At 51.1% G+C, this 12,732-nt stretch overlaps 1 protein-coding gene across 1 annotated transcript in view; it reads left to right on the top strand.

Annotated features, from left to right (window-relative positions):
- LOC128273023 (trithorax group protein osa) overlaps positions 1-12,580 on the top strand; it is a 38,579-nt gene extending 25,999 nt beyond the window's left edge. Inside the window, exons 3-9 of the mRNA XM_053010927.1 lie at positions 6,489-7,860; positions 7,941-8,160; positions 8,226-8,482; positions 8,556-8,717; positions 8,796-8,991; positions 9,064-9,150; positions 9,242-12,580. Coding sequence (XP_052866887.1) covers positions 6,489-7,860; positions 7,941-8,160; positions 8,226-8,482; positions 8,556-8,717; positions 8,796-8,991; positions 9,064-9,150; positions 9,242-9,433 — 2,486 coding nt within the window. The 3' untranslated portion in view covers positions 9,434-12,580. The remainder of the gene's footprint in view (positions 1-6,488; positions 7,861-7,940; positions 8,161-8,225; positions 8,483-8,555; positions 8,718-8,795; positions 8,992-9,063; positions 9,151-9,241) is intronic.
- Positions 12,581-12,732: the final 152 nt, after the last annotated feature.

Here is a 12,732-nt window from a genome sequence, read left to right as displayed (position 1 = left end):
GTCTCCTCCTGGAGCATCCAGAGTTAATTACTTTATTAAACCCAAACCCAGAGGACGCGCTCGGGAAGAGGAAGGAAGGTCGCAGAACAGGTTCAGCGCACGGTCTCACGGTCTTCCAAAACCCGTGGCCGGATTATGGCCGGAAAATGTTCGGTGTTGTTTTAGGCCAATTTGTGTTCGGTTCGCGGACCGAAGCGTGACGCATTCCTTCGGCGGTGGCAACATCTGAATTGCGCGCGAAACTCTCCGCGGCCGCACGATGCGCGATAGTGTGTCGGCAACTATCAAACGCCGCGGCCCAATGTCTTGATTGTGAAACTGAGCGCGGGGTGGTGCAATTAAAAAACAATTATCGGACCTAGGTGCCTGCAGACGACTTATAGGGGGCCTAGACCTGAGGTTTTTTGGGTGGTAAATTTGCGCGGTTAACGTGCGCGGATCGAGCTGCTTACACGGTTTAATGTCGGTTGGCTCGCTGAAATAGCGCCCAAAACGATTCACTTTCTGGCCGGTAGAAGCTCACTTAATGATCAGAAATACCGGCGAACCAAACGATGGCTTCCAACCACCTGCAATCAGGGCACAGGAATGCGCTGCACTCCAGCAGAAGAACCCCCAACTATCGGGTCGGGCTGCAATTACTTGGCGCGGCCACGGTCCCGGACCGGCCCCCGGTGCTGGGAAGCGTGAGAATTTAGCGTTCGAAGGGTACGGTATCGCACGTCGCAGGGAAGGTTTTACACTTTTTATTCGAAACGCAACACTCCGCTCCTCCGCGATGCGGTTCTGAGCGGTTGTCCCTTCGGTTGGCCCTTCGTACACTGGGAGAGAAGACCCAACAAGCGCGAGGTCATGCTAAACTGTAGCGCCCTCGCCATTCGTAGCTGATTCGTGGAAGACGGCGACCAGCTACATTTCTTTCACCCGCCCGCCCGTTGGATTGATGGCGGCGTAGAAGGCGCGGCGCCCTCTCTGAAGTCCCGAAGACGCTGGACGGTCGGGCTGGACCAAGACCGGACCCGCAAACGGTGCTATTTTACACGCAAGAAACGTGCGGCAATAATTGAATCACGTACTCCGAAGAGGATGAAAATTAAAAACCAAATCCTCTCTCTGGTCGTGGCCGCCCGTCCGCTCCATCGGTTCCCCGGCTTGTTGTGTGTGTGTACAAATAAAAGTAAAATGGGCTGGAAAATCCCATCCCATCGGCGGCGGCGGCGCATGGTCAAACATTTTCTACAATGTTGCCCAGGCGCAGTCCGCCCGGCTCGGTCGGCCGGGACGGACTGCCGACGCATGTAATTTCGAGGACCGCCGGGAATCGGGATCAACGTCACGATTTCTTCGCTCGGGCTGCATTTATTTAATGGCACTCCGGAACGAATTGAAAAACGAGATAGCTCCTCTGCGCCGGCCCTGTCGATCCTGCGGGCGCGGCTTAATTATATGCAGACCACCGCGCCCCATCAGGGAGGACCCGAGGGAGGAGTGCGGCACACGACTACACTGCACCGGTTGGTGAAGATTTGCTAGTGATCTTAGCTTCAGTAGATCGTTGTGCGGTGGCGATTAGACCGGGACCCTCCAAATCGGATGCGGCGGGCGTCAGGGCGAGCGTCTTCTTGAATTTTGCGCGTTCGCCGAGGCGATCTTTTCTATGGCGAGTTCAGACTTTACAATAATCCGTTGCGATCTATTGGACATGTGGAACCGCTAAGGTTCATCAACAAGGCATCAACATTTTGGTGTTCCACATCTGCCGCGACCTCTTCGAAACGGATCGGCACTGTCCAGAGAGCTCTTTAGCGACTTGTTAATCAACGGTAAATTTCTTGTCATTAAGGGGAGCCCCTAATGCTACCCTCGAGTCGAGTGAGCAATCGATTGATTGGACTCCATCAACGCTCAACTGTTCATCGGCTAAAATTTCGCCTATTGGCGGCGGCATTGGTTCACATGTTTTGGAATGCCCTTGGGAATGCCTTTCTCAATTCACTGACCACATGATGAAAAGCACCGTTTGCAGAAATTTCTTTCGGAACCAGTGATTAAATAGGAACGCGAACGCAAAATAGGTTGCCACCAACTGTTCTATTATGGTCACAGATTGCAGAGCAAAGTTGACTAAAATGCACGCTCGACCGTGAAATGTGGCCATTAGCTTGTTAAACCACGTGCCACGCGCGAAATTGAGCTGCAACAAAACCGGCAAAAGGGCCTCCAAAAAGGGGCTCTCCAATGCTCGGATCTGTGAATCTTGACCGTTTTGCTTCGCGCAAAATGGGGGGAACACCAGCAACTCAAGTTCTGCAGCGAATCAAGCCGCCGATCCGAAAGAGGTCATTCTGGCTTACGATTTTTCTGCCGCGAAGAAAAGACCACGCCAAAGACTGTCTTGACCGTGTGTTGTGTGACCCTCGATTGATATTCCAGACGCGCGAGAGCCACCGGCGACTAGCGGGATCTGCTAGAGGACACGATGTTAGCATTCCCTCATCGCAAAGAGGCAAAGTGAAATCTGTCCTACACGACACGTGGCACAGGTGTGTACGGCTCACGCACCGCGGATTGGACTCATTCCGGATCTGGAACATCGAGGAGGGCCTTTATTCAAATTGCAAGAGTAGCGGGTCCCACGAATCATAACCTTCTCACGTTCGGGGCCAGCCGCCACTTGTTTGTCGTCGTCGTCGTCGGGCCTAATCTTTCAATTAAACCCGCGTTAGCATCACTTACGCGGCTCCTGATTGTGCCCCGTCAATTGATTAAGAAGAAAATGGAGAAACATTTGCACGACAACAATGTTGTTGACACGGAACAAAACGGAACCCTTGGCTGTGGTCCAGTAGCGTGACTCCAAAAAAAAGGTCCGTTCGTTCGAAGGAATTAAGCGATTACAAGCCAGTCCAGTGCATGATGATGATGATGATGGTGCGTACAATTGCGCTAAATGGCCCCGGGGAGCGCCGGGTAAACCTTTTTACATGGCACCCCCCGGACAGGGTCACACCACACCGTTTTGGTCGTTTCGTTTCGGCGAACTTTTCCTCGGCCCATGGTTGAGCGGTCCCCGGCGATTCATCCGCCGGCGCCGAGGAGCGCTTTAAATCCACCTCGATCCGATCCGGTGGTGGCGCCCTGGCCCGCTTTTTAGTGTTACTGTTTAACCTACATTGGCCACCCCAACGGCTGTAAGGATTGATGACTGAATTTTCCGAGCCTTCACCACGACTTTCGTGTTTATGAACGCACTTTTTTGGCCACACGTAATAATATCGGCTCCTCCTGAGCGCCGCCGCGCACTCAGTGGAACACCCGGGCGCGAAATGGTGTAATCCCCCCCCCGGCCGGTGGTTATTTAATACGAGACCCACCCAGGGCCCGGATGGAGGGGCGGTTGGTTGAGTGTTTCCTCTTTCTTTACGTGTGCACCTCGCACCGGGTTTTAACTACTCTGGTGGCTACAACCGGGGCCGGGTTTTTAGTGTCCAACACGCAACACAGACGCAGCGTGGGCCACAGTCCTCCGCGGTGGTGGCCAAATTCGGCACTTGATTTGCAACTTCACACCACCGGTGGGCGAGTGGGCGTGTGGGGGTGCCGGTGTTGATGGCCACACCATCATCGCTTTGGGTGGTTGGAAAGTAACCGATAGCAGCTTATCAGTGATCAACCCTGTGAGCACCTCGCACTTACAGTTTGGAGTTGATTTCTTGGCTTTTAAAACGCAGTAACGGAATTTTTGAGGCCACATCGGGTTAAGTCGTCCGTAGTGTTTGTTTTTTTTGTAGCCACCGATGCTACCTTACTCTTTTGCTCATTTCAGATGGGGTCCTTTTCTTTACATTTTAAACATTGGATATTCTTTTAATCAAATTTGCATCGGCCTAGGGTTTTGTGACCTTTTTACCACGAAACCAAACTTTTCGATAAAAAGATTTCAAGTTATAAAACTAAATCAATTAGTAAACAAATATGACTCCAAAGGATGTGTAGTTGAGTGATGCTGGGATTTGAAGGGAGAAGTCCATCATGAGTTGCTACTGCAACGAATAATTCTGAGGCCTATAAAATGTAAACTATAAGAAAAAACTCATTAACTAATAAAGCAGATACGGTTTGATTGCCATTTGTTTGTATCGATTTCTTCGGAAATGTTTTGTTCGAGTGGTCCAAAGAATTGTTTAAGAAGTGTTCAAAGACGAACAGAAACATTCATTAAATGAATTCACCGAGTCTGGAATTGGAAAACTTGATGTTACTATTGAAATGAAAACAATCTAGCGAAACATAATTGTTCGCACACATTTAATAAATGTAGTTATTACAACAACCTTCTATTGAAAATAGCTAAGATCCCTGCATCTCATTTGGAAAGGCTTTCAAGATTCCACCCCATTGTGTCCCAAACTTTTTGCGATTATTTCTGGTTTCGCGGATTACGAGTAGAGAGACAGTGTTATGTGGCCAACTCTACTACTGGCATAGAAACCGTTTGCCATTTGTTTTTCTTTCCAAGTAACAACGCACAAATCACGTAACAGTCATCTTTTTTGTTTCATTGGTACCCTCCTGGCGTCGAGGTGTTGACAGAGTCAGAGTCAGAGTCCGCCCGTGGTGTTCCGGTTTCGCAACTCCGTTTCCGTTTCTTTTAATGGATATGGGTTTTAATTGTTCAATCACCTGCCGCGCCAGCATTCCCATTGTTCCAGTGGTGGTTGCTTTTATTATCCGCGGCATTTTTCGCACTTCTCAACGCCTCACGATTTTCGGGGCCACCTAGCGTTGGGATTTGGCCCGAGGAGACACGGAGCTGTCGTTCCACTGCGGGCGATGCTACACGTGCCGATGCCGTAACATCCGATTTGTTACCGATTACACGAGACGGTGGACAGGCTCTGGAACGAAAGGAAAGATGGCACGTGACTTGACGTGAGCATGTTGTGGTAATTTGTCACCGCAGAACGCATTAATTCTCGACGGTGGCAGCTAATAAGCGAAGCTCGCAAAGATCTGTTGTATTTCAACAATGGCGACACAGCTTACTGATGATTAGTAAACGTTCACTATTTTCTTGTATCTATTCATGGTATTAATGGGAGCTATTGCCATGTTGACATGTCATAGATCAGGCGCAGAACGGAGGCTCAAAGTTTCACAATTGAAATTGTGCAACGCGCCGCAACCACATCGAGAGCCGATTTGCTCATCAAACGGACATTCCGAACCGTACCGAACCCCCTAACACAGCAACAACAATCAGAGTGTATGCAAATTAATAATGCGCCGCCCTCTCTATTGTACGTAACTGGCCTCCGAAACTCCCCGCCGGGGCACGTGGCTAACAATAGGACGTTGTGTACGCATCAACCTGCCTGTCACAGGCGGAAGTTGAAATCGAACCAGTAGCGCCCAGAGCGAAGGGACCCCAACATCATGTTTCGTGTCACTACGAAAATGTGTGCCATCTGTGCCATACCCCGTTGCCGAATCGATGCGATCGGATATTACCATACACTGAGCACCGGGTGACAGCAGCAGCCACTCTTTCAGCCCGAGCCTTTCTGACGACCCTTTGATATGTGTTGTACATGGGCGCGCAATGTGTGACACACGCCCCCGCTGTAAGGGTAGGTCCACCGTGAAACAGTTTCTGGCCCCATTCTGGATCCCCTGTTCCATTTCCTGTTGGTTTTCTGTTGACGTTTCACAAATGGTTCGAGAGGGCAGCCAAGTGTCATAACAATTCTGTAACTGTCAAAGGGTGCTGCCGTTTGTTTGTACAGAGCACAGCTCTCTCCGTTACTAGATAAGAAGTCCGCAGCAAGCTATGAACTCTGTAGAGGTTCAGATGGAGGCGCACAAGCTTGCACGATAAGTTTCGAGTAGATGACCAGAACATTGTATAAAAAAACATGGTTTCAAACCCTTGTCACCCTCTTGTATGCTTTGTGCTGCTTCAAAATGGCAGCTCTTACCCTCAAAAAGAGCTCAATCTACGCACTCCACACAGAACCCGGCCAGCTACCGTTGTTCTACGATCACATCGCGCGTCACCGTCAAGAAGCTCACCCGAAGTGGAAAAGCAAAGAACCCCTGAGCTGAGTACAAACTCAAACAAACAGCGGTTCGACAGCCAGATTCTGGTGGTCACAAATTAATATTCAATTGAATCTCTCGGTCCCCGGCGGTGTTTGTGTGTTTTCGCGCAAATCGATGGGAAGTGTCAACAACTTACCTAAAGAGGTGGTGCGCAAGGTGACAGGTTTCGAGAGACCCTCACAACAGTGCCTTCCTCACACGTTGTGATAGTGAAGAAGGTCATCATGATGCCGGTGCGTCATGCCGCATTCGATGCGTCATCAGCAGTCGCCGTCGGCGGCCATATTATCGGCACGATTGGCACGACGAGTTTTTAGCATACAGCACCACCCGCCCACAGCATTGCATCATCTGACAGCCTTTTTCGCTCTTCATTTCGTTTCCAGATGTCGACGTGAGGGGTGCGCCACGGTTCGACCGGAGCACTAAGCCGCCGCCGTCCAGCAGCAGCAGCAGCAGCGTTGTCGATCATCAGCGAGGCAGGCCGCCGCCGTACCAGTCCTCCGCATCGTTCGAGCAGCCGGATCGCCTGCCTGCCGCCACCGGCGAGGACGACGAGGAGCAGCTCCTGCTGTCGCGGCGCAACTCCACCGGAAGTAGCGTGGCGCTGAACGGCGGAATGAACAGCCACACGGCGGCCATCAACCTGCAGCATCCGTCCGGGCAGACAGCGGTGGTCGGGCACCATCGGGGCTTCTCGTCGACGGTTGTCGCGGCCGCCAACTCTGCCGCTGCCGCGGCCGCCACCAGCGACTGTCCATGGTTCATGCCGCACCAGATGCCTCCGACGGCCCCGGCACGCCAGCACAAGCGGCCTGCCCCCCAACCGGGGGGCGGCGGTGGCCCAATGGGCGGCGGTGGACACAACCACATGCAGCCGCCGCAGTTCATCAGTCCACCGCCAGCGCCGCAGCAGCAGCAGCACCAGCAGCAGCACCAGCAGCACCAGCAACATAGTCAGCAGTCCGTAGCAGCAGCATCCAACGTGCCGCCACCACAATTACCTCCACACAGTGTAAATCCGAGTCTCAGTTCCCTCCACCATCCGGTGCAGCAGCAGCAGCAGCAGCTGGTGATCGGTGCACAGTCAGCGCAACCACCGATACCGCCGCATCCTGTCGCCGGCTCGCTGATTGCCGCCTCCCATCCACCGCCGGCCGTGCACCACATACCAAAATCGCCCAACCAGCACCAACCACCGCTCGGGCACGTCCACCATCCCCAGCAAGCTTTAAGTGCAACGTCCGCCGCCAGCGCAGTGGCGTCAGCTCCCCAACAGCTGACCGGAGCCGCCGGCGGCGGTCTGAGTAATCATATCGCCCACCCGGTCGTGGTGCCATCGGTGGTGGTGCCGCCGGTCGCTCCGTCGTCCTCGGTGTCCACAGGGGCCCCCACCGCCAGCCTGATGTCCGTGTCGATGAACAGCGCACAGCTGGCGGGTCACATCCTACAGCCGGTCGGCGGTGGTGCCCTGTCCGGTTCCTCACTCTCCATCCAGCAACAGACGTCGGTGGCGGCGGTGGCAGCTGGTGGTGGCCAGCAGCAGCAGCAGCAGCCGCAGCAACACATGTCCAACTCGCTGCACGGACCCATCGGACTGCCACCGGCACCGCAGACCGTCGACGGCGGAAGCAATGGCCCGGCGGTGGCAACCCCGAACTGGAACTGCGTTCCGGTCGGTCTCTCGTCGCCGACGGCTTCGTCTGCGGCCGCCGCACACCGGAGGGCGGAAGTGAACGCTAAGCTGAACGCGATGCCGTAAGAAAGCCCCCCCCCCCCCCCGCTCTGGTCTATACGACACCCGACGCTAATCTTTCGCTCTTTCTCTTCCGTAACAGTTGGTTCCACGGGCGGATAAAGCGGGAAGAGGCGGAGTCGCTGCTGAAACCGCGGGAAGACGGACTGTTTCTGGTGCGGGAATCGACCAACTTCCCGGGCGACTACACGCTGTGTGTGTGTTTCAACGAAAAGGTCGAACACTATCGCATCAAGTACGTGGACAACAAGCTTACGATCGATGACGATGAGTACTTCGATCACCTTGGCCAGCTGGTGGAGGTAAGAGCACACGCACCAAAGGCACCGTGAATGTCAATGTCATGTCCCGTTGTTGTTACATTTAGCACTACACGCTCGACTCGGACGGTCTCTGCACGAAGCTGATGAACGCACTGCCGAAGGAAGAGTTCTGCGTGAAGGACTTCCAGGACAATGGGTGGGAGATCAAGATGGAGGACCTGCAGCTGAAGGAGAACATCGGCAAGGGTGAGTTCGGAGACGTGATGCTCGGCATACTGAAGGGCGAGAAGGTGGCGGTGAAGGTGCTGAAGGATGCGGGCCGAGCGTCGAACAAGTTCTTGGCCGAGGCGGGCGTCATGACGTAAGTAGCGCGGCTTTCTGTGCCCAGGCGCCGATTGAACACCCGTCCTAATGCCCTCTTTCTCACCCCGCAGTACACTGGAGCACGAAAATCTCGTCAAGTTCATCGGGCTGGTGTTCCACGACAAGTACATCTACCTAGTGACGGAGTACATGAGCAAAGGCTCGCTGGTCGACTATCTGCGATCGCGCGGTCGGCAGCACATCACGCGCAAGGATCAGATCAACTTTGCTTAGTAAGTAATGTTACGTCGGATGCGACGACGCTACTGCCGCGAAGCTAACTGACGGCCGTTATTCTCCCCCGGGTACAGTGACACCTGCTGCGGTATGGAGTATTTGGAAACCAAAAAAGTCATCCACCGGGATCTGGCCGCACGGAACGTGCTCATTTCGGAGGATTGCGTCGCGAAGGTGTCCGACTTTGGGCTTGCCCGGGACGAGCGGTACACCGGCGACAGCAGCAAGCTGCCGATCAAATGGACCGCTCCGGAGGCACTGAAAGAGGGTGTAAGTTTTTTCGTCAATCCGCTTTGTGCCGGTGCGCGCTCTACCTTAAATCTTCTTCGCTTTTTATCGCAGAAATTTTCCAACAAAACCGACATGTGGAGCTTCGGTATCCTGCTGTGGGAAATCTATTCCTTCGGTCGTGTTCCGTACCCGAGAATTGTAAGAATCGAGCCGGGAGGTGCCAGGTGGCGCTTCGATCGTACCAACTAACGTTTGTCGTTTTTTTTCCCACGCCACGCAACGTCTCTAGCCATTGGCCGATGTCGTGAAACACGTCGGTAGCGGGTACAAAATGGAAGCACCCGAAGGCTGCCCACCGGAAATCTACGAAATGATGCGCCAAGCGTGGGATCTGGTGCCCGACAAGCGGCCAACCTTTGCGGAGCTCAAGCGACGGCTTTACAGTTGCAAGCGGGAAACGGCCAACACCTACGTGACGTAGAGAGGCACACATGGGACTCGGTAAAATGATCCTTCCACCCGGCCGAAAAAGCACGTGCGTCGCGCGCCGGTAGTTTTAAGGGTTCGCTCCTCGTACACGCACACGCAGCGTTTTTTCCCGAAGGCTCCGAAACGGGCCACACATGGAGGAGGGCTAGGGCAATGGGTTCGTTTGCGTTTGCGTAAATCCCTGTGGCCGTACCGTGTACAGACAGTGTGATATTCGGTCCGTCACGTTGCCGTTGCCCGTTCACTGAGGGCCCGTGTGAGGGGCACAGTGAACGAATCATTTTACTTTTAATGACAACCAATGGGCCAATCAGTTTACGTGTGAATCCCTGCAATCAATCAACAAACGAGTGGCTTTCTTACGAGCCTGCCAGCGGCCCGCAACCTCCGGGTTCTCCGGTGCTCCTCAGATCGCCAGATCCAGCTTCTGTTATTGTTTTCTAGTGAAGCCAAGGCCGCATTTCGAACTGTTCGCTGCAAAAACAGGAATCCAAAAATGAAACAATGGTGATCATTTCGATATTGGGTACCGCGGTGAACTGCAACAGGACAAACATAATAATCGTAACATACAGGTAAAACCTTATGGGCCGCGTGGTGTGCAGGTGTGAAAGGGGGCAACAATAATTATCGATATGATATTCATATTTGTAATTTATTACTATCATTACACTGTAAATGATTAGCGTGCTAATATAATAATATATATCCGTAAATGTAATGTGGATTCGTCGCTCGTCGGTTAGGTGGTAATTAGCATTTTCTCGCCGCGAAAAGATCGCATCGGGCGTACGTCGCGCGCAATCTTGCGTTCCTCAATTAAGACGTCGAAACGGCGCGAGAACGGTACGATTTCCATTAAGTTTTTTGGCGGGATTGAAAATGATCGAAAAGAATATGCAAAAGATACAAACAGTAAACGCTCGAGTAATTTTCTTTAAACTATCACTCTATCAGAAGGCGAAAAGATACAGTAAAATGGTGAAGCAAATGAGAAATAGAGTGGGATCATTAAGAAAAAGTAGAAAAAAATAATGAAAACAAATGTTTCAAACGATGGAGGAACGGTCCGCGTACGCGCTTTACACACCCAAATTCCTAACGTATCGCTAAACAGAAGATAAAACAAAACAATTTAACGGATCACATTTGGCGCTTGTAAAAAGGGGAAAGACACAAGAGAAGACGAGTGAAAATACGTTGATTAAATTATGTATCGTTTTGTTGATTAATTGTTTTATACATTTGTTCCCCGACTGGACCGAGCGGAGCGCAAGGGAAAGTGGTTGAAAGTGAGTCAGTAAAACACTGGCGGCGTACGATATTAAGTTGGGTTTGGTTCACACACTAACGCCGTACGTGACCCCGGCCGGAGGTGCATGTTTTCGTAGAAGTCACAAGCACATTTATTTGTACAGAACTGGGTACGTAGCAGGAAAGGAATTGTTTAGTTTTTAATGGCAGTTTCTGCGTTCGCGTCACTTGTTTAACTAATGTTTTAATATGTTCGGCCCGATTACGATTACTTACCATTAGCACAGAGATGCCAGAGATGGCCGCCCCGTTAAAACTTTTAGAGCTATGAGTATAAGCCACACTCGTCCTGCGATGGAAATGAGGAACGATCACTTTACGAGGACGGGTCCTAAGGGCGCGTGCGGTGCAGCATTTTATTTATGATGGTGAAAAGGGGGAATCAGTAACTAGAGAGGGATACTACTTACTTTTCATCGTGTTTGTGGTGTGTATGGTTAGTGTTTGTTTTATTTTGTAAATAATTCGATGAGAGTCGAAAAACGGTTCCGAATGAAGACGGGTGGCGACGCCCGGGCCCGAGCATGATCCGGCACAAAGCCTCTTCCTGAAGTGATCTGACACGAGTGTGAGCGCGCGTGTGTGTTAAAGCTGTCGGAACCGGACAGAGAGGATTCACTCTGTGTCATCGAGGAATGCGAGTAATATTATCCTATATAGCCTTGTTACCATTCCAAGTAAAAACGCCAAGCGACATTTGCGCAAAACTATGAAGAAAGAAGCTATAAGCCCTACAGAGACGCGCCACAAGGGAGAGGCAGTAGAGACAGCACACCTTCCTTGTTAAAGAGAGCGTCATCAGAGCAACCGTCTACAATCCCGCGGGCAACGTGAAGTCAAACGTTTTGTATTGAGTGATACCAATCATTATTAAACACTAGCAAAACACACGCCAAAATATCAGTAGGTCCAACAGGAGCAGCAGCGCATGTGTATTAATTAACTCAAATGATTTCAGGACACAGTTTTATCAAATGATACAATTAATATTACGATATCGTCGAAGCTAACCTACTGGCTCCCTTTAGCGCTGTTTTATGGTACATGGTGTCATCCGGAAATAATATCAAGAGGAATCATCAAATAAAATAGCAATAGAACAAAGGCAACAAACAGTGAAGCAGATAGCAAAAAAAAGCATTACAAAAAATCACACAAACTGATAGTTCAAATTTCATCATAAACAAAAACGGTAAGCGTGTAACACATAGTGGAGTAGTAGTGCATTGTTCAGTAGAAACTATAGACCTACCGCACAGCTGGCGCGCGTACAAGGACGGAGATGAAATGCTCGTAAAGAACACCGTTTGCTTCGGACCGGAAGTCACATTACCAAACTCTGCAACGTCACCAGAAGCGCGCAAAAATTAACGGCACAATCAATCAACGGTATGCTTCCCAATCGTTTTAAATTATTTTGAATCACTCCACCGTCATGCGTTTTGTGTGTGAACTCGAGCTGGATAAAAATTGCATTAAAGAACCGTAATTACCTTACACAGAGAGAGCGAGAGTATCCGTTGTGTGACACAGGGACACGCAAGCACAGGAGTTTAGCAACACACAATCAATCGATTTGAAGGGAAGCGTAGAATTTTGTTTCCGGCGAGACAGGCACAAACGATAGCACAACCTAGGCCCCAAGGCGTAACCCTGGCACGTGTGAAATGGAAAGCAACTATCCGTGCCGCTGAACTACACCGTGTTACATTCTATTCAGACGGACGCCGGGGGCCGAAATCGTGGGCAAAGTAAAGTGTAAAGGGAGGCGAAAGTAAAAACCACAGTACACTGGAATTTATTCAAGTAAATATAATAAAACAGCAAAAATCCTTATTAATGAAATTGAGTTGCACATGGCTTTATTCGAAAATCTTGCCCGTTGTATGATCACCCTGTACGATACACTAAGCATTTTCATCGGGCACCATTGTTTGAAACGGTGACAGCAACATGACAGCACGGCCCGGCTTGCAA

This window comes from Anopheles cruzii, chromosome 3 (genome assembly GCF_943734635.1).
Source record: "Anopheles cruzii chromosome 3, idAnoCruzAS_RS32_06, whole genome shotgun sequence".
NCBI classification, from domain to species: Eukaryota; Metazoa; Arthropoda; class Insecta; order Diptera; family Culicidae; genus Anopheles; species Anopheles cruzii.
Note: the sequence above shows the minus strand (reverse complement) of the source record. Positions and strands in the feature narration are given on the sequence as shown.